General features: G+C 38.7%; 2 protein-coding genes across 3 annotated transcripts in view; one reads left to right on the plus strand and one right to left on the minus strand.

The window, feature by feature from the left end:
* PMPCB (peptidase (mitochondrial processing) beta) overlaps nt 1-12857 on the plus strand; it is a 22147-nt gene extending 9290 nt beyond the window's left edge. The window contains exons 5-13 of the mRNA XM_006882683.1: nt 615-813; nt 2728-2807; nt 5890-6002; nt 8855-8998; nt 9604-9764; nt 12224-12309; nt 12388-12476; nt 12620-12695; nt 12781-12857. Coding sequence (XP_006882745.1) covers nt 615-813; nt 2728-2807; nt 5890-6002; nt 8855-8998; nt 9604-9764; nt 12224-12309; nt 12388-12476; nt 12620-12695; nt 12781-12845 — 1013 coding nt within the window. The 3' untranslated portion in view covers nt 12846-12857. The remainder of the gene's footprint in view (nt 1-614; nt 814-2727; nt 2808-5889; nt 6003-8854; nt 8999-9603; nt 9765-12223; nt 12310-12387; nt 12477-12619; nt 12696-12780) is intronic.
* Nucleotides 12858-13143: 286 nt separating this feature from the next.
* Nucleotides 13144-26234, minus strand: part of DNAJC2 (DnaJ (Hsp40) homolog, subfamily C, member 2) — a 45161-nt gene continuing 32070 nt past the window's right edge. Inside the window, exons 8-17 of one of the 2 annotated variants that reach the window (XM_006882604.1) lie at nt 24345-24436; nt 24144-24265; nt 23598-23747; nt 21097-21185; nt 20949-21018; nt 17864-18048; nt 16600-16700; nt 16365-16472; nt 13573-13727; nt 13144-13315 (exon numbers count right to left, since the gene is read on the minus strand). In XM_006882604.1, coding sequence (XP_006882666.1) covers nt 13241-13315; nt 13573-13727; nt 16365-16472; nt 16600-16700; nt 17864-18048; nt 20949-21018; nt 21097-21185; nt 23598-23747; nt 24144-24265; nt 24345-24436 — 1147 coding nt within the window. In that variant the 3' untranslated portion in view covers nt 13144-13240. The remainder of the gene's footprint in view (nt 13316-13572; nt 13728-16364; nt 16473-16599; nt 16701-17863; nt 18049-20948; nt 21019-21096; nt 21186-23597; nt 23748-24143; nt 24266-24344; nt 24437-26234) is intronic. The other variant, XM_006882605.1, reaches the window with a different exon arrangement.

A 26234-nucleotide genomic window follows, 5' to 3' on the forward strand; every position in this document is an offset into this window, starting at 1 on the left:
GCCCCCCAGGTCCATTCCACTATGCAGCCTTCACTCTGGACTCCTGTCATGACAAAAATACCTAATCACATATCCCTTTTAAATAGTTTTCTCCCTTATCTGTTTCAATGTAGTATACATTATTGAACCCATCTTTCTCAGTCTCCCCCCAACCCTGATGTCCATCCTGTTTTACAACAGTGGCACCATGCAGTATTTGTCCTTTTGTGACTGAGATATTTCATTCAGCATAATGTCCTCCAGAGTCACCCATTTTGAATACTATTGCATGAGTTACTTGTTTTTCAATGCAGCATAGTATTCCATTGTGAGTATACCACAGCTTCTCTATCCATTCATTTGTTGATGGGTACCTGGGTTGTTTCCAACTCCTTGCTATTTGAACAAAGTCGCAATAAACATGGGTGTGCATATATCTGCTTGGATGTCAGTTATGGTCTCTTTGGGGTATATTCCCAGTAAAATGAGCCTTTCAAGTATATTAAATACATAGAAAATTTGTTTCTTCTCAGTTTAATCATTATGCTTTCTGATATTAGTTGAATATATTTTAATATTGAAATATTTAACTTTGTTAATTAAGATTCTTAAGTGTTTCTTTTCTTTTCAACTAGCTGTGGAGATTCTTGCTGACATAATACAAAACAGTACATTGGGAGAAGCAGAGATTGAACGTGAGCGTGGAGTAATCCTTAGAGAGATGCAAGAAGTTGAAACCAATTTACAGGAAGTTGTTTTTGATTATCTTCATGCCACAGCTTATCAAAACACGGCACTAGGACGGACTATTTTGGGACCAACTGAAAATATCAAGTAGGTATCATCAGTTCTCAGGCCTTTTATTTATAATTTTTTTCAAATTCATTGTTACACATTTTCTTCCCCTCCCCCAGCCCCTTGCACAATGCATCCCTTGCTCCAGATTGTTCTCATACATTCCATTTGGATAGTTCTTTCCCTCATCTGATCTAATGCAGTGTTTATTATCCACTCTTTTTCACATTCTCTTCTCATGTCCTATTTTATAACAGCAGTTGTTATAGTAATATTTGTCCTTTTTTGACTGAAAGCCTAATGTCTTCCAGGTTCCCCTGTGTTGTTGGGTAATGTTTTGCAAGTTCATTGTTTATCAGTACTGTGTAGCAGTCCATTGTATATTCATACCATAGTTTTTCATATTCATATTCATATGTATATTCATACCATAGTTTTTCTATCCCTTCGTTTACTGATGGGCACTTGGGTTACTTCCATCTTTTTGCTGTTGTGAGTAATGCAGCAATAAACATGGGTGAGCATACAACTGTTTGAGTCATGGCTCTGGTTCCTTTGGGGTATATTTCCAATAGTGAAATTGCCGAGTCAAATGGTATTTCTATTTCCGACTTTTTTGAGAAGTGCCAGACCACCTTCATAGTGCTGTACCATTTTACATTCCCACCAGCAGTGAATAGGAGCTCCAGTCTCTTCACAATGTCACCAGCATTTGTTGTTTGCTCCCTATTGAATTTTGCTATCATTGCTGGGAATTTTCAGACTATTTGTAAAAATTTTTGAGTTAGGAAAATTAACATTCAAAAAATATTTCTCAGAAATGAATTTTAGCTTTTCTCCTCCCTCATAATATGAATGAAATTTTGGTTAGCTCTTAAACTCATTGTTGACTCATAGCAACCTCTTTGAGGACTTCTGAGGCTGTAAGTCTTAAAGGGGGAAACTGTGTTTTTTTTCTCCTGAGGATCCTTTAGTGGATTTGAGCCTTTAAGTAAGTGGTCCAGCTCATTAAAGACTAAACTATAGCAAAGGTACAGTTTAGCCAAAAGAACAAACTGTTCTGTTTTGGAAGTGGTACAGCAAGAATTCTTACACATGAGGGTGATGAGATTTCACTTCTCATAACTTGAGCATATTATGAAGAGAAGTCAGTTCCTGTAGAATGACATCATGCTTGGTACAGTCGTCGTTATGTGCCGTCATGTCAGAACTGACTCACAGGTGATCCTCCAGTGGGTTTTCAGAGGCTGTAAATCATATGGGAGGAGATTTCCCATCTTTGTCCTGCAGAGCAGCTGGTGGCTTCAAACCATCTACCAGTGAGTTGATAGCACAGCTCCTTACCCATTAGGCCATCAAAGATCCCTAACAGAAAAGAGGAATATCCTCCATGAGATAAAATTGACAAAGTGGCTTCAACAGTGGATTAAATCAGAGCAGAGGTTGTGAGGATAGTGCAGAACCAAGCAGTGTTTCTTTCTTTTGTACTTAGTGTCCCTCTGAGTTGAAGCTGATAAAATAATTCAGCCCCATCTGAACCCATCTCAGGTGTTTATTTGTTCTTGTAGCTTTTCTGGAATAAACAAGTGATAAGAATTAACTCTGCTTTTTTCCTTAATGTAAATGAAGTTCTTTTATACCTGCTGCCTGTATCTTTATGATGCAGTGATTTAGAGCTTGGCTGCTAACAGAAAGGTTAATGGTTTGAACCCACCCAGCAGCTTTCCAGTGGAAAGTCTTGATGATGTACCTTAGAAAATCCTATGCGGTAGTTTTAACTATGTTACCTGGATCCTTACATGTTAAAATCAACAGTACCTACGATAACAAATCTTAATTTGACTATATTGAATTCTTGGAACATCTTCAAGGTTCAATTTTAGTTCACGTATGTTATGCAAAAGTAATTATACTCTTGTTTCCTTCTTAAATTGACCTCTATTCTGTTTACAGATCTATAAATCGTAAGGATTTAGTGGACTATATAACCACACATTATAAGGGACCAAGAATCGTCCTTGCTGCTGCTGGAGGTTTGTCAATTTAAGTTTTTTAAAATTATCTGAACATTGTCATTAAAATTACTTTCCATGATACTCTTCTCCATTTGATCCTGTTGGGAGATGTTCTGAGAGTGTCTGTTTATAAAATAAATGGTTGCTTTGTAGAGCAGTGGAACTAGACTTTCCTTCTTCTCTTCAGTAGGTTTCCTTTATCGGATAACTTTACTATAAACCCTTCAGTGCCTGAATGTGTATGTATAATGGAATTCACTTGGAAGGAAAGGACACAGGAGTGAACTGGGAGACAAATACTCCTGGAAGGTAGTGATCAAGAGCTTGAAAACATCTTGAGATTTCTCATGGTTTCTTGAGTACCAGCTTATCCCTGTTCAGGTGTGAAATGGTACTTTGTTCTTTCTTTTGCCTGCTCACTAAATCTTATTCATTGCTTAGTAGAGAAAGTGTATAGGGGGCCATGAAAAAGTGCAATGAGACTCCAGACAGGCAAGGGGCGTGACTCCTTGGTGAAGTGTTTGAATTCAGTCAATGAGAGAAAGATCAGATCCGTTTCTACCAGTTTTCCTGGTACTCTAAATTTAAGTAAAAAAAAAAAAAACAAGAACCCAAACCACTTCATTGGTTTCCAGTTTTATTTTTTCTCTGACCCTCTTCCTCTCTTTTAAATCACTGTGAAGATAGGTAGAATGTTCTTTCGTTGTCTTATAAATGTACAATTTCTCTTTTTAGAGAAAAAACTAAGATTGTTGCTTCCTGCAGAGTTTTGAACTGATCTCTTGAGGGTGGGAAAGAAGATGGAGAAGTGGTAGTTGAGTTTGGAAGCTTCCAGCTGGGTATTTTCTATGGGACTTACTCATTTCAACTGCTCCTCAGTAGGAGGCCAGGTTTGCTTTTCCTAATGGACCTCATGCACAACCACCAGCCTCTCTGTCTAAAGAGGTTTCCTGTTGCTATGATGCGGAATGGTGTCAGAAAAATTTCTAGATTAAGAGTAGGAATAAAGGCCTGTCCAGTGGAAACTGGATCATACCTCTGATCCTGATGTGTAAGTAATAGCAGTGACCCTCATGAGGGCAGCTAACAGCAGGGGAGAAGATGAAGATGAGGCTAAAAATCTTAAACATGGTATTCATTGTGGCTCTTAGCTTAATAATACACTTTTGTATGGCTGACTGCATTCTCCAATTCTACTGGGTGAATAACATTGTTTTTAAAAATAACTGGTGCTGACTCGAGCAGGAGCTGAACATCTGCACTCCCCATCAATAAGCTGAGCATTTGCCTAGTATGTAGAAAGAGTTTACTAGATGGTATCTCAGCCACCATGCCATTGGAGAGATCTCTGGCCTTGTTGGGAACATATAGATAAAACACCTGGTTTTAATCATAGAGTTCATAAGTTCTAAAATAGATACACATTCACAATGTTATTGTAGAAATGGGAAGGATTTTAGAGTTGATGATCTGTCATAACTTCACTAGCTGTATTTGTCTTATTAGTACATAAATAATGATGTATCTTAGAAAAGTATTGCTATGTGATGTCAAGGCAGAACAGACTCAGCTGATCCCCCAGGGGGTTTTCAGAGGCTATAAATTGCACAGGAGAAGTCTGCCTATCTTCCTTGGAGCATCTGGTGGATTCGAACTATACCTGTCTTTAGGGTTGGCAGCACAATTCCTTACCACCAGGGCTCTTATAAACAGTGGTATCTCAAATTCTGTGATACATGCCAGTTTAAGTCTCTCCTGACCCTGAATTCTTATATGTCTTTATTACTATTCAACTCTTTTCAAGATGTATAGCTTTTATTCACTAATTACAAATAATCCTCTCTTGGTATTCTACTTCCATTAAAAAAATATTCTTGCTTCCCTGCCTTTGGGTGGCGAAAAGTAAGTAGAGGTGGGGTTGGAGCAGAAACTGCATGTCTTGGCACCTGCGATCAGGAAGGATGGTTGAGGAAGGTGCTAAAACAGGGCAAGCTGTTGTCATCCAGCACCAAGAACTGTGCGCATGTTTTCATTCAGTGGTCCAGCCATCTTTGTACTGCCATGGTTGTCTTGATATTTTTTGGTCACTTGGTGGGTCTCTTGCATATTATCTCTGAAAACAACCTAGAGTTGTATGCTGTCCCGTTTTATACTAGATTAGTTTGGAAAGTCTGAGTATAAATTGGGCTTTTCTACCGGAATGTTTTGTTTAAAGAAGTCCTGTGAAAATATTTTTTAAAGCACCTGCACATGTCCGACTTTGTTTGCTGAGGTTCTATTTGTATCCAGGAATCCTGTACTAATTCTGTTTGGTTCTTGATTTTGAGAATAATGGATATAGGATCTGAATGATTCCTAAATTTTAATGGTGATTAGTGAGGGCTTGGCTATAGATTTTCTCAGAAATTTAGCTGAGAGTATTTTCTTAGATTTTTGTTTTTGTGTTTTTTTTTTTTTTTTTTTTTGTTACATCTGTTTTTAAGGCCTAGTAACAAGAAGTCAGGAAGTTACAGTGATCTAGTGGTAAGAAGCTGCACTGAAATCCCAAAGACATGCAGTTCAAATCCACCAGTTGCTCTGTGATAGGATGGGCAGTTTCCTCCCATTCAATATACTGCCTCTGAAAACCTGCTAGAGGGTTATTATCAGTTGGTTCCAACTCAGTGGCACACAACAAGTAGGAGAACTTTAAAACTTTCTTTAAATGTGATACAGCTCATATTTTTATTCTTCTCTACTTTAAAAATTCTAGAACATTTTTTTCTTGATAGTTTGCATTTAGGGTTTATTATAATACAACATAATTTTGTATGGGGCCTGGTATCTTCAATCTTTTTATCTTTATGAATATGAATATAAATATATATATGTGAATATACTAGAATGTTGATGAAAATTGCAAACGCTGATGTAAACTCCAGGTAAGCGAATGTGTGATATGAACTCCTGAGTAGCTTTTAGTGCATGTCAGTAGTTTAGGTGTAACTTTTACCGCATTATACGGCCTAGAATTTATTGTATTCTGAGGTCTTTGCAGTTAGTTGTTTTAGATTGTGTGCTTACTACCAGATGACTGTGAAAATGTTTTCCTTTAATTTAGGAGTTTCCCATGATGAACTGCATGAGTTAGCACAATTTCATTTTGGCGACTCTCTGTCTCCACACATAGGAGACATACCAGCTCTGCCTCCCTGCAAATTCACAGGAAGTGAGGTAGGGCAAGCCTTTTCTAAGCTAGTATTTGATCTGGAGTTCCCTGTGTTGTATTTACAAATGAGTGTAAATGAGTAAAAGAGAAAAAAATGAAGACTGTAAAATAGAAACAAAACCCAGAGTGGGTCAATTTGCTTATTTTCCTTTCCTAAGGAAGCACATATTTTAAAAGCCGTTTTATAATTTACAATAGCTTTAACATTAATCTCATCTATGTGTTGTCAGGCATACTGGTTACCTTTCAATTTAAAAACACTCCAAATGTAGATCACTTTGGCTTCAGGTTTACTCTAAGTGTTGCTTGCTACAGTGTACTTCTGAGAGTAGCTGTTCAAGCCAGATCTTACAGCAGAACTGCTGCTTGCCAACTGTAGATACAGGGCTTAGATGGCTTGTCACATTAAAGTCGATGCTCAAAATAGTATCTGGAAAGAAGTCAGATGTTGACATCTAGCTAGAACGATAGCAGCAGCAATATAAAGATTAATCGGTAATGTCAATATTTGTTTTAATTAGAAAAATTCAGATTGACACATAAGATTTCTACCAGTGAAATAACTTTTTTTGATCAAGTTAAGGTCTAGTAACGCAATCTATAGTATTTTAATTGGAAATCTTTTGGCAAAAGTCTTAACTCCCCAACCCCTGTCCCATCTCAGAACACCTAATTGTGCTTATGCAAAATCTAATACTTAGACCAAGAAACAGTTGTTCCAGCAGAGCAAGGAACACTGCATGGTTTAAAATCAAAAAAGGTATGCATCAGGGAGTGTATCCTCTCTCCATACATATTCAATCTGTTGTTGTTAGGAGCTGTTGAGTTGGGTATGCCCCATAGCAACACCATGAACAGCAGAATCTGAACTCTGTCCTATACTGTGCCATCTTCACACTTCCTGACAAACTAGAGCCCATTGTGGCAGTCACTGTGTCACTCCACCTGGTTGAGGGTCTTCCTCTCACTAGCCGACTCTCCACCCTTCCCAGTGTCATATCCTCCAAGGAATAGCCTCCTAGCAGCATGCTTAAAGTATATGAGGCAAAGCCTCATCATTCTTGCCTCCAAAGAGCATTCTGGCTGTACTCTCTCGAAGACATACTTGTTTTTTTGGCTGTCCATGGGATGTTCAGTGCTCTTCTCCAATACCACAGCTTAAAGGCTTCAGTTCTTTTTCTGTTATCCTTACTCACAATCTAGCTGTCAGATGCATAGCAAGTAATAGGAAACACCATGGCCTGACTCAGATGCACCTTTGTCCTCAAATGACATTATTACTTCTCAGTAATTTGGAGAGGTTACTAATTGCGGATTTTTCCAAAGCAACATCTCTCCTGATTTCCTGACTGCTGGTACCATAGGTGTTAATTGTGGGTCCAAGTAAGATGACGTTGTTGACAGTTTCATTCTCTTCTCCATCCATCATGATATTGTCTATTGGTCTAGTGATCAAAATCTTTATTTCTTGACAATGAGTTGCAATCCACATTGAAGGTTGAATTCCTTGATCTTCTGCAACAAGTGCTTCAAGTCTTCCTCACTTTCAGCAAGCAAGGGTATGTCATCTGCATAACAGGTTACTGATGAGTCCAATTCTGATGCCATATTCCTTTAATATAGAGTCCAGTTTCTTGAGTAATTTGCTCTGCATAGATTAAATAGAGATCGAGAGAGAATTACCCTGATGGCACGCCCTTCCTAATTTTAAACCATAGTGTCCCCCTGCTCTGTTTGCACAGCAGCTTCCTGGCCCAGGTATAAGTTTCAGATGAGCACAATTAAGTGCTCTGAGATTCCCATTCTTCTCAGTGTCAGCCACAGTTGGTATGATCTAGTCAAATGCATTTGCATAGTCAGTAAAGCACAAACAGACATTCTTCTGGTATTCTTTAGTATGTTGAGTAAATCATTAGAGAAGCAGGACTATATAGAGAAGAATGTAGCATCTGAGTAGGAGGAATACTCATCAACAGCCTGTGATACGCATATGACACAACCTTACTTGTTGAAATTGAGGACTTAAAGTGCTTGTTGCAGAAGATCAAGGACTACAGCCTTCATTATGGATTACATCTGCCTCACCATCAAGGAGACAAAATTCATTCCCACCAGGCTGCTAGACAACATCGTTATAGATGGATAGATTGAAATTGTCAATGATTTCATCTTACTTGGACCCACAGTCAAAACTTTGGTACCAGCAGTCAAGAAATCATAAGACACATGGCATTGGGAAAATCTGTTATCAGGGACTTCTCTAGAGTAACTTTTCTTCTTTAATAAAAGCAACATCAGTTGAAAGACTTAAGATGCCATGGTTTTCTTATAGTTGCTTGGTGTGCAACCAAGTTGGATAGTTGTGACTCAAGATGACAGAAGAATCAGTCAGTGCCTTTGAGTTGTGTTGTCGGAGAAGAGTATTGAATATCCCCTAGACTGTCAAATGAACAAATTGTTATGTCCTGGAGAAAGTGAACCTGGAGTGCTTTTTGGAGACCAGGACAGTAAAATTGTCTTACCGTACTTTGGACATGTTGTTAGGGGGGGCCAGTCCTTGGAGGATTAGAAAAGAAGACCCTCAACAAGATGGATTGGCATGGTGACCAACAATGGACTCAAGCATGCTGGAGATGATAGGATGGCATAGGGGAGGGCAGGGCTTAGAACCGTTCTTTATACAAGCCATAGCCTGATCAACACATAACAAACTTCAAGATTCTTCTGGTTTAACGATAAAATACAACACAGGTTGACAATTATAATACAGTAATAGTGAACATTTTCACTGTAATTAGTATGACTGATGAGTTTCTCATTTAGTAAGTTATATGATGAGTATCTTTGTTTTAACTAGATTCGTGTGAGAGATGACAAGATGCCCCTGGCACACCTTGCAATAGCTGTTGAAGCTGTTGGCTGGGCACATCCTGATACAATCGCTCTTATGGTTGCAAACACATTGATCGGCAACTGGGATCGCTCTTTTGGTGGGGGAATGGTATGTTTTTCCATGTAGAAGCTCTTTAAAGAATCCAGTCTTTTTCCCCCATCCTAATTCTTCCTGCGAATCTACTTCTTAAATAGCAAAATGGAGCTCTATAATACTTTTATCTTTTTAGTAGTAGATTTAATCCTCAGCTATATATAATGTAAATTTACACATCAATTAAAAGATAAATATGCCCAAAATACACACATTTTTAAATATAATACAGATAAACTAAAAAACTAAACCCACTACCAGTAATACCACCTCAGCAAGTCTTCAGATTGCCGAGGACTGGTCATCTTTATACACAACCCAAACATGTTTCATACAATTATCCTAGGCTTCAGATACCATATAGTTTGAACCTCTAAGTGTTTCTAACCAACCATGCCTAAAAACGAGTTGATAAGTAGTGTATCGTTTCATTTGTTGATTTTTTTTCCATCAAGAATTTTCTAAAAATTCACTGGGATGGTGAGATGAGCATGATACATTTTAGTTATGGAAATATTGCTGGATAGAAATGAGAACTTGGTGTCTTTGCCAAGTGCTGTTTTCCTTCCTGCTATTTTGGATGCGAGTACCTAGCATTCTCTTTTTTTTCCCATCTGCAGAACTTATCTAGCAAGCTGGCACAGCTCACTTGCCATGGCAACCTCTGCCACAGCTTTCAGTCTTTCAACACTTCCTACACAGATACCGGATTGTGGGGACTCTATATGGTTTGTGAACCTTCTACAATTGCAGACATGTTGCATGTTGTTCAAAAGGAATGGTAAGAAAAACCTCTGAGTAATTGAAATCTTGTCTAGATGCATCTTTTAGGTTGTTTTATGATGATGATTTTTAGAATGTAACGGTAACAAAATATGGTTGTCATATTCTCGTTTTTAAAAAATAAAATTCCATTTTCTATTAATGGAGAAGAGCAGAGGTCTAAAAATGTTTTATAGTCACAGTTACTGCTCTTACAGTTTAGATCTGTGTATGTAGAATAGTGGGGACAGCAGGACTGGGAATTATTTCCTTTTGTCTCCATTATTCCTCTTCTTTCCTCGACTTAGGAATCATTAAGTACACCACCACTGCTCTGAAAACAAGTTATGTAGGAAGAGAGTTCCCTTGTTTGATGAAGGGTCTGTAGTTTGAGTTTTCTTCTAAGCCTCATGTTAGGAAACTGCCTTCTATTACAGAAAATTATTACTTTCTGAAACAGATGACTTCAGAAATAAGATCTCAAAAGCCTAAAATATTTAAATGCCAACTGGAAGGTGTTTTTTTTTTTAATTTTATTGTTTTTGTGTGTGTGTACCGTCATATTAGATCTAACTCCTCCTTCTCTGGCATAGCATCTGGTGGATTTGAACTGCATACCTCTGGAAAATGGAAGTCATTTCTAACTAGAAGTAATCTGGCTTGGAGAGAATGTTCTAAAAGTACATCTGAAGTATCCATTGCTAAAAGAAAAATGTTTCTGTTAGGCAAGTTTAGGGTTTACTAGAAAACTAGTTGCCTTTAGTTCTTTTCCTTTATTTACTCTCTCCCTAAATGCAGGCAGAAGGGGTACAATTAGTAACTAGGTTTAAGCCAGACTCACCTACTCTTTCTTTTTTTTTTCCTATAATTATATTTTATTAATTTTCATAAACATTTACAGAGATTTTGGGCTTCCACTCATTCATTGTTGCACTATTCTCTCTACCCTCCTCCCAGTTTGTTCTTGTCCAAATGCCACAGTGCTTGTCAAAGCCAGTTCTGATTAATCTTCTTTGTCAGTGTATCCTTTGCCATTCCCTATCACTCCTCCCTGAGAGAGACTTCACCCTGAGTCATAAGGAAAAGGGGACGGCGTATTCTCTTAGCTACTTCCTGCTGAAAAGGGACGCTGTGGGTTTCAGGGTGAAGATCTTCTCTCACTACTCTATAGGGCCCCTTTGGCAGTAGGAAACACGTAGACTATTATGGAGATTGATTTTGGAATTCAGATGCACTCTTATTGATTGTGCTTGGCTGTACATGTACATATCCTTCAAGATGTATCATGGGGGTGTTGCAACCTAGAAGACACAAATTTGACTAACAAGTTATAAGTACATGAGTCCAAAAATTATGGAAAAGTAAAAGAAAAGATTCTTTCATTGTTTTACAAACACTCCCCCAGGTCCCCTCCACCATGCAGCCCTCGATCTAGTCTCCTGTGATGACAGAAATACCCAGTTACATCTCTCTTTTAGACGGTTCTCTCCCTCCTCTGTTTCAGTGCAGTATACATTATTGAACCCTTCTTACTCAGTCTCTCCCAACCCCAAGGACAGTCCCATTCTACAACAGTGGCATCATGTAATATTTGTCCTTTTGTGACTGGGATATTTCACTCAGCATAATGTTCTCCAGAGTCAACCATTTTGAATAATATTGCATGAGTTCCTTGTTTTTTAATGCAGCATAGTATTCCATTGTGCGAATATACCACAGCTTCTCTAGCCATTCGTTTGTTGATGGGCACTTAGGTTGTTTCCAACTCCTTGCTATTGTGAACAAAGCTGCAATAAATATGGGTGTGCATTCACCTACTCTTTCTGAGAAACTACTGGCCCAGCAGATGAGACCCTAACAGATGGAGATTTGTTTAGTCTCAGATTACACTCTAAAAATGCAGAGTCTGTTTTTTATATTATTGGAACATTTGTTTGCAAATCATCAGACAAATTTATATATTGTTTTTGAGACATTAACAGTACTAGGGAGCCAGTTCTTGGAAACAGACATGCTAGGAAAAGATAGGGAAAGAGAAGACGACCTTTAACAAGCTGGACTGACACTGTGATTATAATAATTGCTTCAAGGACGTTCTAGATGTCAAGATGATGCAGGATAAGACAAGGTTTTGATTTATTAGGTCGCCGAGTCGTAATCGATTCAACAGCGCTAACAACAGGGAAAAGTACACATTAGTAATATGCAGCCTCCTACCTAGCTGTTGAGGGAGCCAATCCATAGGCACAAAATTCCAATCCACCAGCTCCTCTGTGGGAGAAAGAAGAGCAGTTTCCTCTTTTCAGGGGTGATTTACTGCCCCTGAAAACCTGCCATGGTCAGCTATGACTTGAGTCTGACTCAACAGTATATAGATAGCAACAGCGTCCTACCTGTCGAGATCATTAGTAACTTCAACTTCTTATAAAGGCGATAACCTTTAAAAATCATCATCTCCTGATTATTATGGTTTTTCAGGATGCGACTCTGTACAAGTGTCACTGAAACTGAAGTTGCAAGAGCCAAAAATCTTTTGAAAACAAACATGTTGTTGCAACTTGATGGTAAGAATAAGGTCTTAAAGAATTAAGTTTTGGTTGATGTATATTCCAGTACCTAGAACTTCCCTTTTCTTTAAATAGGTTCAACTCCAATTTGTGAAGATATTGGTAGACAAATGTTATGCTATAACAGAAGAATTCCCATCCCTGAACTTGAAGCTAGAATCGATGTAAGCAGCCTTGAGGTCTTGTGTAAAAAAAAAAAATCCCTGTTAAAAGAAACTTTGTTACAAAGGCTAAAAAAGATATAATAGAATTTGCTTTAGGGTATAAAAAGCTTTGAATGGTGATAATACCTTCCTCCCTATTTCAGGCTGTAGATGCTGAGGTCATTCGAGAAGTATGCACCAGATATATCTATGATAAGAGTCCAGCGATCGCAGCTGTTGGTAAGCCTGGCTCCTTTCTCTCTGTGTAGTATGTTGGTCAAGAATTTTTCTGAAAATTCTTAATTACCTTCTTTTTAATCCTTAGGTCCCATTGAGCAACTACCAGATTTTAACAGGATTCGAAGTAATATGTGCTGGCTTCATGACTGAAGTGGCCTTATCTGGAACATTTCAGCTTATATATATTCCCCGCCCCCCCTCCAACAGCATATATATTTTAAAACTGACAGAGACCAGGGAGGTTTATGTTGTAGATTCTTAAAAGGAAAAAAAAATAAACATGAATATGTCTTAACAGGAACATCTTATGTTTGGTAATTTGAATGGAAATAATTAGGTTTGTTTGGCTTTATTGCAATCTTTCAAAGGAGGAGGTTATTAATGTCCTAAATAAAAGTTTTGTATATTGGTTGATCTCTGAACTCAGAAATTATATTGGAGGCAGCAGTTCCAAATAATTAGCAAAAGTATAATTTTAAGAATAAAATTTTGTACAGTATTTTCCGTTTTATTATAAAAATGCACACACACGGATTGTCACGGGGTCATTTCTTGGCTCTGCTTGCAGTCAGCACTTGTTCTTGAGCAGCTTTCTTTGCTTTTACCATCTCGACAAGTTCCTAGGAAAGAAAAAGTGGTCAGAATTGGCACAAACATAAATAATTCACATTAGTTGGATTTATAATTACAAAAATGCCCCATCACTAATTTCTGCCATACAAAAATGTGTTAAGTAAAAAAAAGAAAATGTATTAAGTCATATTACTAAATTGCCTAATATTAAGAAATAAAATGTAGGCTACAACACAAGTTACATTCTAAGTAATGCTGTATCACCAGGCTCCCTAATGGGATTTATCAGCTGAAAATTAGCCACCTTGTATCGCTTCATGCAGTCTTTCTTTGTCCTGCCAGGCACTGCTTCTGCTATTTTTTCCCATCTTTCAGGAGTATTTACTGGATACGTTTTCAAAGCTTGTTCCAAAAGCTTTTGTTCTTCTGTTGTCCAGGGGGTGAAATCTGTACATGGACCTGCTTTAAAAAAAGTTTTTAAAATAAAAAGATTTTTATCTGAAAACTGACTGAGCAGAAATTTATTTGAAAAACCTTACTACTTGTGTCTTTTGATGTACAGCTATCTTGTTAAATGCCCCTTCAAATCTGGGATGTTTAATATTGAACTGTTTTTAAGAGACGAAACACACAAACTCTAGCAGTTAGGAAACTTAGCTAAATAAGACCCTGCAAATCCTTCCCATTTTATGCTGAGGAAATCTAACTTCTAAATTCTTAAGGTTTCAGTGCAGTTGGGGCAAGCTGAGGTAAGAGCAAGTGTTTTTTCTAGGACTTTTCCCCTACAGCCTTGAAGCATCATGGGTCAATGCTAAGCAGTTCTACGGCTGATAATACTGTAGTTAACAAATGAAAAGCAGATGGATCCGAAAGAATTTTTCTAAGGATGTAAGTCTACACTTTCCATGTAAGTAGGGAAAATGAGTACGTTAAACGGTTTAGTTGATCTCATTAGATTACAGGCACTGTTTTCAAAAATTACACAGTAGGATGATATATAATCTAACTGAAAGACTATAAAACACAGCGCAGAGCACATGCTGCTGCATGAGGAGGGAAGGAACGGAGGCTCTGGCAGCAATTTCCATCGTGCCTTTGACTCCACCCTAATGACAGCAGAGTCACAGATGGAGCTGAATAAAAGAAAGGTTTAAAAAAGCAATGAAAGCTGTGCTAGCACATGAGCAGTGCAAGGAAAAAAGCCAATAAATGCTTCTGAATGAAAAGGAAAATGTCTTTTTTAATGGTGGTATTATAGAAAATTGCAAGGAGAGAATGGATGGCCAGACTGCCCTTACCTCATGCTATTCGATCAGACTTGTCAGAAATCTGTTTATTTACCAGCAATGAGCCCAATTTAACTCCTGAGAAGTCAAAATGTTTCTAGAGGGATCTTCTGAATAAGGATAAAAACCATTTCTCAGGTTATCTTGATCTAAACTTCAAAATAGGAATATAACCCCTGTGGAGCCAAACTTTGTGTCTTGGGTAATTCTCACTTCTTCCTTATTGTGTAAACCTCCTGGCCAAGGACTTAGCAAAAGAGATCAATGGCCGTACTGGTGGAAGTCTTAAAACATACTGGTGGAAGTCTTAAAACATCTCCAATAGTGGTTTTTGCGCCACTAGCCATATTAGTCACTCTAGAATGAAGATCCAGTGTAGCCTGCTGAGAATTTCATTGGTGTCACAAAATTTTTTCAGAAAAATTGCTGGAGAAGTGGGAGAGTGTGAAACTCTTATACCTGAAATTGGAAAGATCTGCTGCCCTTCCAGTCTTCATCTGTCAGCTCTTTGAAGGAGAAGAGAGTACCCTCTCCTGGCCAGAAGGAAAAGGAAACAAAGCAAAGACAGAAAAGCTGAAGAAAAGAGAAAAGCAGTAGACTGCAAAGGCTCAAAAATAGGGCCTCCACTAAAGAGCAGGGGCAGTGGAAGGCAGCGGGGTTCTGGTGAAGACCCCCTAAGCCCCAGAAGGGAGAGACCCCTGGAGGTAATGAAAGCCCAGCTGAAAGCAAATGAATGTGAGGCTGAGATCCTGTTGCTGATGCCAATGGAAAACCTAACAGAATTAAGGCTGCATAGTGGAGTGTACTGGGGGTGGGGGTAACAACACACTATATACCAATGAAGGAATTTTACTTTTCAAAGAGAGGAACAAACTGGGGAGGAGGGGTGGGCAGGGAGAAAAGTGCAACAATGAATGAATGGAAATATGAATAAAATTTTTTAAATATAGAAAAGGAAAAAGATTCTGCAGTTAAAAAGTCTCTACAAGACTCCTGCTCCTAACACCCCTCTTGGGAAGAAGGTAAGACCTCACCAGCTCCAGAGGCCCTTAAACCTGCAGAGTCAGGGACCCCAGAGAAAGCCCAGGGAAGAAGCCAAGAGTCCAAAGAAGAGGCAGAGAAAAAGAGTGGAACCTCCCACTGGGGAAGACCCGAGAGAGACTCCAAAAAAGCCTAAGCCCAAGGTCTTCGCCACTTCTAGTCAATCTGCCTGGAAAATGCCCCAAACCCCTAAACAACAGTTCCTAAGCCCTAAAGTGCCCTAGGCAACCTAAAATAACAAGCTCTACCAGAGAAAACAGATGTGGAGCTTAAAAAATTTTAAAAAACAACTCACACCAGATCCTGATGAATACTTTCCAGTACCAACACCTGAACTATTTTTTTTTTAATACTATCAGAGGTAAATCTGATACATGCTTCTGGGTATGAGGACCTGTGCTCATGTAAAAGCCATTTTTCATTGCTTTTCTGCATTACTTGCTAAAATAGGGATAAAAATATATTGCTTCTCTCCAGGTGTGTTTTGATTTTGTTTTTTTAATTAAAGTATAACTTTTAGGGGGAGGGAAAGCCCTTTCCCAACCAAAAAAACCAATGTATATGCATGAAATGAAATGTATTATGAATGATAAAAATATTACTAAAAATATAAATTACACAGTAAAAATACAAAAGCAGTCAAGACTATGAGTATTCTAACTTCAAGTAGTCTTCTGTTTATGTTAATAGGGTTTTTTAAAAAAACTTCAAGTAGTCTTGATATATGGATAACACTACTTTTAAAAGAGAAAAACCAGAATTTAATTACCTTCGAATCTTTCTGAAGGTGTCGCATTATCTGCTTGAGGTACCACTCCATGTTCTTTTTTAAACTTATCAAAAGCTTTTTTGTTTATGTCATCTTTTTGATGAGGGTCTGAAAAATGACAGAGATAAAGAATACAGGTCATCTAACGGAGTCCTTTGCTAGGTTGCAGATTATTACTTAAAATATATGTTGTTCAAATTAACAAGGACACTGATTTCTCAAGACCAAAACTCACCAAGCTTTTGGAGACTCTTTGCTTTACCAATAACATCTTTAGCAGTTCTCTTGACTCCCGAAGAAGAATGTATATTCATGTAATTGGCAATAACTTCCCATCTAGGGCAATCAATAATAATAGCTCAGTGATGGTTAAGGGAAAACCACCACCATCAAAAGTCAGAACAACCCTTAAATTCTTACTGCATAAAGGTCAGCTGTATTGACTAGTGGACTAGCTCCAACTCTGTGGTCTAACTATGCTAGCATTCTTAATTATTAGTTCCTGGACTACTCTTTTCGCTTTTCAGGTATTAATCCAGTGCATATATTGTTTGTGACTTTTGCACAGAAGCTTGTGCAGTAAGTGATAACCCCAAATAAATACAAAATAATTTAGGAACCTGAGATATAAGAAATCATTCCGAAAATAACCTAGTTCCTCCTTTGTAGACAAAACAAAAAAACCCCTCACTGTTGTCAAATCAGAACTCATAGCTGGCCCTTCAGTGGTTTTCAGAGGCTGTAAATCACACAAGAGGAGCCTGCCTATCATCCTTCTGCAGTGCAGCTGGTGGACTCGAGGTGCTGCTGCCCTTGAAAACAGCACAAATTCCTAGGGACTAGACCACCAGTGCTCCCTACAGACAAAAGGAAGCTGGATTTTTAAGGTCGCTGAACTCAAGTTTGATGGATTTCAGCTTGGAAGTAATTTCCAGTTTGAGTTGGGAAGCAACAGTACTAAAGAAAAATACATATAGAAAGCCTCATCCCCAGCAGAAGCCATGACCAAATATACCAACATAGAAGCCATGGTTATTTACATATTGTGATCTTCAGTTCTGAAGTTAATCCAGTGTCTTGGTCCATGGCTATGTGTATGAATGCAAGGCTTTGCGCGCATGTGTAATGAAGACCAGCAGTTTCACACTGGACCTTGCTTTTTTTTTTTTTTTTTTTAATTTTTGTGTGAGTGTACCGTCAAATCAGATCTGACTGGTACAGGAGGAGATTGTCCCTCCTTCCCCGGCAGAGCATCTGGTGGCTTTGAACCGTGCGCCTCTGGGATTGTAGTTACAGCTCCTTGCCACTAGGCCACCAGAGCTCCCCTTGGACCTTGCTTTTTAGCTCTTCAACTGAGACACAGAATTTAGTGGAAGTTGGTATGTCTAGGTTCAAGTATTATTTCTGGAGTTGGGGCTATCACCAATGTTGTTACACGAATGTCTGTCTACATGGGCTCTGAGTTCCAGTATGTGATGAAGAAAAGTTTAAACCAGTACCTTGAATTTGTGCCAGCTGGAAAGAGGTTTACAGCTTTAATCAATAATTGCAGGTCATCCTCCGACCAGTTTTTACCACCATTTCCACTTCCACCAGTTGACTTCTCAGCATTCTTAGAGGCTTGTCGCATGCGAGCCTCAGCTTCCTCTTTCTCTTTTCTAATTTGCTCATTTACTTCTTCTATCTGCACAGATACCACAAGATTGTCAGGGATTTAGAAACTCCATATTCCTTTACTGATGATGACTCTCATTTCAGAGTTAGCCTCACTCTGACAGTAGGTTCAGCCCAGAACCATATCAACTTTTCACACAGGCTTTCCAGGCTGCACAGCTGCTTGAAGGGAACCAAAAATCACCACCACCACCACAGCCAATTCATTGGCAAGTCAACAGGTTATTCATCCACAAGGTCATTTCAAACCTCTAAGTTAATACTACATTTAATAATGTCATTTATTCTGCATAAAAAAGGAAAGGCAAAGCAGAGGGGCTTCTGTTTGATCTTGAAGTCTATTAACACGTTGCTGCACACTTTTAAATTGACGACCGTGCTTAGAAACACATTTTTTTTTCGATGTATTACCATCATTCACGGCAACGTGTTAAATAGTAGAGCATGGTCTCTTGACTACCTTTAAACATGCACAGGGGAGATATATATAATACAGATAGATATGGGGTAATAGGGGTAGTTGTTTCAGAGACAATAAGGTTGGCGCAGGATAGAGCAGGGTTCAGAGCTGTTGTACATAGGGCACCTTGATGGCATGTAACGTCTCTGCTTCAATGCTGCTTGTGGTTAGATAGATGCCGCTCACAGCAACCCTACGTACAACATAATGAAGCACTGCCCAGCCCTATGCCATCTTCACTACTGCCACTGTGCTGAGTCACTGCTGAAGCCACAGAGTGTGAGGGAGGCCGTTTGGTTGCTGGTCTTCCTCTTTTCTGCTGACCTTCTAACTTTAAATCAATCCACAACATCTCCAAAGTACACAAGATGAAGCTTCATTGTGGCTGTCCTTCTAAGATACATCTGTTATTCTGGTACTCCAGTCAGGCTTAATATTCTTCACCAACGTCATCATCCAAATAAATTTTTTCTCCAATCTTCTTTATTCACTGTCTAGCATGAGCATGCCCACGAGGTGAATGAAAATAGAGGTTAGCTCTTTCTCATGCTCAGCAAGCAGGACTGTTAGCTGAACACCACGGGTTGTTAGTTTTCTTTCAAACCTGATGCCAAGTTGTTCTTATATACTCCAGCTTCTCAGTTTATTTGCTCAGCATACAGACTGAGCAAGTACACTGAAAGCATACAACCTCAACACATACTTTCCCTGATTTTAAACCATGCAGTACTCCCTTGCTTCTAATTCCCTTTCCTCTTGATTATGTATAGGTATTTTCTAAGCACAACTAAGTGTTCTAGAATTCCATTCTTCACAATGTTTATAATTTGTTAGGACCCACACAGTCAAATGGCTTTGCATAGTCAGTAAAACACAAGTTCTATTTTTCTAGTATTCTCTGCTTTCAGCCATGATCTGTTATCAGCAAAAATATCCTTGAATTTCAGGCAGCTCCTTAAATATAGTATTAAGACGCTGTTTTTGCTAGGTGCCATGAAGTTGAGTATGACTCAAAGCAACTCTATGAACAAAAGATCTGAACCCTGTTCTATCCTGTGCCATCCTCAAACTTCCTGATACACAGGAGCCCATTGTGGCAGTTATCACATCAATCCATCTGGCCGAAGGTCATTTTCTCCTTCACTGACATTCCACCCTTCCCAGCACCATGTCCTTCTCCAAGGAACAGTCCCTCCTAGTAATATGCCCAAAGTATGTGGGGCGAAGCCTCACCATTCTTGCCTCCAAAGAGTACTCTGGCTGCACCCTCTCCAAGACATATTTTTGTTAATGATACTGTTCTATAATTTCCACATTTTATATTACCTTTCTTTGGAAGGGGCATAATTCTGTATCTCCACATGACTGGCCATGTAGCTTTCTTCCAAATTTTTTGTCACAGACAATTATGTGTTTCCAGGGTTACATCTGTGATTTGAAATATCTCAACCAATACTCCATAAATTCCTAGAACCCTTCTTGCCAGTACCTTCAGTTCAGGTACTGAAGGATGTCTTCAGTCTTCAAATCTTAGAGCCAACCATTTGCCAAATATGAGTGGCAGAAAGATTTCTAGTTCCCACTGCCACTTTAAAGGACCGTATGGTGAGATTCTTATAACCAACCAGTGACTTCCAACTACACAATGCATCCAGCAAATACCCTATTATCAGTACAATGCAGAATATTCTGCAGCTCAGGTTGATCATGGTATTAAAAATACTCCTTAAATCTAGCTCTACTTTTTCTAAACAACCTCTTGTCTTATCTGTTCCCCATTAACTTTCTATTCCTATCTCTCTCTTGTCGTTTCTGCTGTTTCCCTGAGCTGGCTGCCTCATCTTCCTTTCATTTCAACATTGTGCCTTTCAAGACGTTCAAGCCCTAAACTGAGCCTTGCCTACCCACCCAAATCTGGATTTAGCACTTCTTTAATCTAACCACATTTACTGTGGACTTTCCACCTTCTGGTCTGTCAGCCTTTTCTCTTTCATTGTTCATCAGCTCCTTTGTGGCAGCAATGCATCAGGCATCTCTCCATATGGACCAAGGCACAATGCCAGATATATAGTATGTACAGAACTAAAATTTTTGGGCTTCCTCATCGATGGCTCTTAACAACAACCTGTAAAATAAAATGTGTAGACTAGAAAGAACACAGAACTCTCTGGTTCTGTAAGTTACTATCCTTTGAAAATGGTCAAGGAATAATCAAAACTGTTTTCTAACAATAGTTTTGCCAACACAAGCTAAATACCACAAATCAAACACTCAAATTACCAACCAAACACACTAAATTCGATTCACATTGTGCAAGGCCACGTACAAGGATGTAAAGGGAAAACTCTGCCCTTTCCAATGTCTACATCAGGCAGGGGAAGAGGCCAAAGCAGTAACATAAGCAGAATTAAATGTTAAATAGAGGCAGAACTGACGCATTCTTCTCTTACCTGTTTTTCCAGAGCTGCCTTTCCTACTTCTTTTGTAGATGATGAGAGGGTTTCATTTAAGCACTGTAAGCTAAACAAACAAAAAAATGGGATGAAACTTTATCCTAAGGACAAGAGTAGACTTCACAAGGCAGCTCTATAGGTATACCTTGCTAGTTCAAGTCGATCACAAAGCTTTTCCACTTCTTCCATCATTTTAACCCTCTCTGCCTCAGTGTCCGAAAAATGGTTCCAGGTCTAGAAAGAAAATATTTTCATCTGTTGTTATTATCCAATAAGAATATATCCATGAACACAATTACAGAGTATGAACTTTTCATCGATAGCCCTAAGGTGAACTTGCATTCTGGCCATTCTCCCTGAACAGCAAATAGCAATTAAATGTGTTCCTTAGAGACAAAGACTGTGAAACGTTTTGTTGTTGTCGTGTACCATCGAATCTGATTCAACCAGCACAGGAGGAAATTGCCCTTCCTTCTCCAGCGAAGCTTATGGTGGATTCAAACGACATGCCTTTGGGATTGCTACTAGGTCACCAGAGCTCTCAAAATGGTGAAACTTGTCTCACATACTTTCGGCATGTTGTCAGAACGGGGCATTCCTTGGTAAAAAGGTAACATGCTTGGAAAGTATCAGCAAAAGAGAGGTAGACCCTCAACAAGAGAGAGTGATACAGTGACTATAATAATAGACTCGAGCATATAGAAATGATGAAGATGGCACAGGATAGGGCAAGGTTCAGATTCACTGTTCATAGGGTCGCTATGAGTTATAGTCCACTTGATAACACCTAATAACCATCACCAAGCTGGCAGGGGAGCAAATAAGGAGAAATAGAGTGAATCACTGGATGTTATAAGTCATGATTCCTCAGAGATCCACACACTCTCTCACTGCCACAGAGCTGAAGTGGGTTTTCAGAGGCTGTAAACGGCACAGGAGGAAACTATCCATCTTTCTCCTGAGGAGCAGTTGGTGGATTCAAACTTCCTGCCTTTTGACTGGCAACACAATCCCCCTATTCATTAGGCTACCAGAGCTCTGAGATTCACTAGGATCAAGAAATTCTGTAAAATTATTCAAATACTTTCTCCATGACCTCTTTCCCCTCTTCTCTTCCCAACACACAGAAATTCTGAACTGCAAGGCCTGAGGCTACAGGGCTGTGAACACAAAACAGGCAGGCACTTGCTAGCTAGGTGCTGCCTGCTTCTTCGACTGGAGGTCATGGCCACAGAGGCAGTGGCCCCCACAGAGGAGTGCAACTTGGATGCACTGTCCTACCCTGCAGAAGGGAGATTAGGCAGGGCAGCTCAGCCCACAGATCCTCCTTGAAACCTACCAACTTGTTAATGCACAAAATAGATTATCTAAAACTCAAAATAATGATATAATCTGTAAGTGAGCAATATATGTAGGAATACAATCAGTAGGACTTCTGGAAGCCTAGGACATGTCAACAACAAGAAAGGATGTTAGAACCTTTGTGAGAACCAGAATCCATGGATTGAAGGACCCCAGGAGAATGGAGACATTAAGTGTCAGCAACGGAAGCATGGAACTGCTTTTGAAATCCTGCTTGATCTCTTAGCACCCTGACCTGGCCCTAACCCACTCAGGATCCAGCTTATACTCTACTGCAGATGATCCGATTTATATTAATTGTAACATAATAGGAAGCTCAGGAGACATAGTCTGTAAAGAATTGCTCTGTTAACTCAAAGGCCCCACTTTTGTGGCTATTCAAATCCACTAGCAGCTCCCTGACAGAAAGATGCATAGTCTCTGATACAATTTACAACCATGAATGCTTGCTGGAGGGTCAGCAATTAAACAGTAAAGAGAAGGAGACTAGAGCTTAAAATTTCATTACTTTATTCAGTGCTATTTATAAGGATCAATACTGCTCTCTGGCTTTATCAGTTTAAAATGGAAGGAAACTACCCCTTGGCCAAAACTACATTTCAGAACTTTTGGGGATTTTGATGAGTAATTTTCAATCAAGGCTGTACTGGAAAGCAAACCACTAGTAATCATCTAGATTCTTAACCTTTGATAGACACAGAAATGAGAGCATTTTTTAAAGTCTTTGAAAACAATCCAAGTTTAACTCCTAAGATAAACTTTTCACTTAGATTTTACATCGTATGAAATAAATCCGCCACAATCTAATTGTGGGACATTCTACCGAAAAAATAATAGGGCTCCTCAAATGAATCAGCAGCAAGATGCTGATGGGAGGGCTATTAGAGAATAAGAGGATCTGAAGAAACCTAACTAGGAAAGGTAACAACTGAAGTCGCAAACGTATTTATCCTATTTTTACCCTAATATGAATAAAATCAACTATAAAAAGACAAGATTGAGGAAAGTGAGGAGATCTGCATGTGGATGGATTAAAAAGGGGTTAAACAAAACAACTCTAAGTTTGTGAACAGCAGGATGGTTTGTTTAAAAACATAAATTTAGCAACGGAAACTGAAAAAAAAATGCATGCATGCAATTTTAAAATAAGCTAATTTATCAACACATTGACATTCTGTGATAAAACATGTACAAATGCTTTGTTTATTTCAAGAAATATTTTGAAGTCTTCTCAGCAACATGATTTACTGGCCTAGCTTTTGTTCAGCCACACAGCTGACATACCTTGCATGAATTCCGGAGTTTCTGTCTTTCCCTCTTAATAGCTTTTTTCTGGATATCTTTCTCTTTCTTTGCCAATAATGCCTGTTGTCTCACTTCTTCTTCTTCCTTCTCTTTAGCTAAACGAGCTGCTTCTAACTCAGCTTGTCTTTGCTGTTGTAAAGGGGAAAAAATAATTTTAGTAAGAAAATTGGAATTCCTAAATATCGTATCTTATTTTTAAAAATCAATTTTTAATAAACTAGAAAAAAGGTGACACATTTCAACTTAATGAAGATAAGCTGAACTGGAAAAAGCAAAATTCTGTACTTATCAGAATATTTAAAACAAGTGTAATGTTAACACACATACAATTAAAGGATTTTACATAAACAGTGTATTTTTCAGTCAATACAAATCTGCTGAGAAGTCCTCTCGTAAGCGGACCAACTTGTCATGATGCATTCATAAAAGCATCCAATTCTCTTTTTAAGGACTATAGCTTATCAACAGCTCTGAAGACAAGAGTTCACAAACGTGTCAAGTGCATCTGCATCACATGGAGCTCACTTTTTCTTTAGCTTCTTGCTCCTTCCGTTTGGCGTCTGCTTTTGCTTTCTTCTCAGCTTCTTTCTTGGCCTTTTCTTCTTCCTTGAATTTTTTTATCCTTGGGTCACAACTGTATGCATTATCTACCAGAAAAGAAACAGACCTTTTCAATTTTTAACATTCAATTGAAGAATTTAAAACATAACTATCAGCTGTACTCACCAACTAACGTTCTTATTCTGTTCATTTCTTCTTTTTTTCTTTGTGCTCTTGTTGCTCTGTTTTGCTTTTCAATCCATCTTCTCTCATCACGGCTATAAAATTTCAAATATTGGAAACAAACTGCTGCTTATCAATAGTATCACTAGAAAATGTAGTATTTCATAAATCTCCATTCTAAACAGTGCTAGAAGGTTAATATGCTATGTTACTAGACACATTAGTCAAAAAGAATTTCTTAGTATTTTCACTAATTTTTTGACAATTCTTCCAAAAGATTTCCTTACATAAACAGGAAATCAAAACTAAAACCTAGGTTAAGAATTTCCTGAATGGCATTCACAATCCCTTACAGTTTTTTTATTGTGATTTTAATGACAATTTACAGAAAAGTTGGATTTTCATTCATTCATGGTTGCCCATTTTCGTCCCTACTCCCCAGTTGACTTTAAAAAAACAAAAAAAAATCATTCACTGTTGCATAATTTCCTCCCTTCCTACCCAAACCCTTCCCCAGTCCACTTTGCTCTATCTCTTATTCTGGACTGTTATCATACAAATAATGCCTAATCATTTGTTCCTTTTAAACAGTTCTTTCCTTCATTTGTTCCAGTGCAGTGCTCATTATCTAAACCCTCTTTTCTTAGTTTCTCCCCAATCCCCATGTCAGTCCTGTTTTTTAAAAGAGCCGATACATAGTTTTTGCCCTTTTGTGACTGAGATATTTTCCTCAGCATAATGTCCTCCAGGGTGATCTATGTTGTATATGAGTTCCTTGTTTTTCAGTGCTCGTAGTCTTCCACTGTGTGAACATACTATAGTTTTTCTATCCATTTATTTGTTGATGGACATTTAGGTTGCTTCTATCTCTGTTATTATGAGTAACAATATAGCAATACAGGTGGGTGTGCATGTATCTCTTTGGGTAAAAGCTCTGGTTTTTCTTTAGGGTATATTCCTAGTAATGGAATTGCTGGGTCAAATGGTATTTCTATTTACAACTTTCTTAGGAAGTACCATAGTGGTTATGCCATTTTACATTCTCATCAGTAGTGAATAAGAGTTCCAATCTCTCCACAATCTCATCAGCATTTGTTGTTTGCTGCCTTTTCAACTTTCCTACTGTTACTGGGGTGAGATGGTATCTCATAGTTGTTTTGATTTGCACCACTCTAACATCTAGGGATTTTCAACATTTCAACATCTTCTTTGGTGAAGTGCCTATTCATATCTTGTGTCCATTTTGTGATTGTTGTTGTTATGTGCCATCGAGGTGCTTGCGACTCATAGCGACCCTATGTACAACAGCCCCCAAACTCTGCTCTGTCCTATGCCAATCTCACTATCTCGAACACACCCATCCCAATTACTCCAGTCACTGAATCAATCTACCTCATAGAGGGCCTTCCCCTCCTGCACTGTCCCTCCATCCTACCAAGCATGCTGTCTCTCTCCAAGGACCGGTCCCTCCTTACAACATATTCAAAGTATGTTAGACGGAGCCTCAGAATCCTTGCCTCGAAGGAGCCACCCATTTTAACCCTTTCTAGGATGAAACTGTTTGCTTTCCTAGCAGTTCATGGTACCCTCAATTCTTCTCCAACACCACAGGTCAAAGGCATCAATTCTCCTATCCTCCTTAGTCACTGTCCAAGTCTCTGATGCATAACAAGCAATAGCAAAGACCATAGCCTGTATCAGACGCACCTTAGTCTCTAGAGGGACACCATTGCTTTTCAGTACTTTGTAGAGGTCCTTAACAGCAGACTTTCCCATTGCAATATGTCTTTTAATATCCTGGCTGCTGGTGCCAAGAGTGTTGACTGTGGAGCTAAGCAAACTAAAGCTGTGAACAATCTCTTCACCATCCATTCTGATGCTGCCAATTGGCCC

The sequence above is a fragment of the Elephantulus edwardii genome, unplaced genomic scaffold, assembly GCF_000299155.1.
Source record: "Elephantulus edwardii isolate Elephantulus edwardi_28Jun2011 unplaced genomic scaffold, EleEdw1.0 scaffold00022, whole genome shotgun sequence".
Classification (NCBI taxonomy): Eukaryota; Metazoa; Chordata; class Mammalia; order Macroscelidea; family Macroscelididae; genus Elephantulus; species Elephantulus edwardii.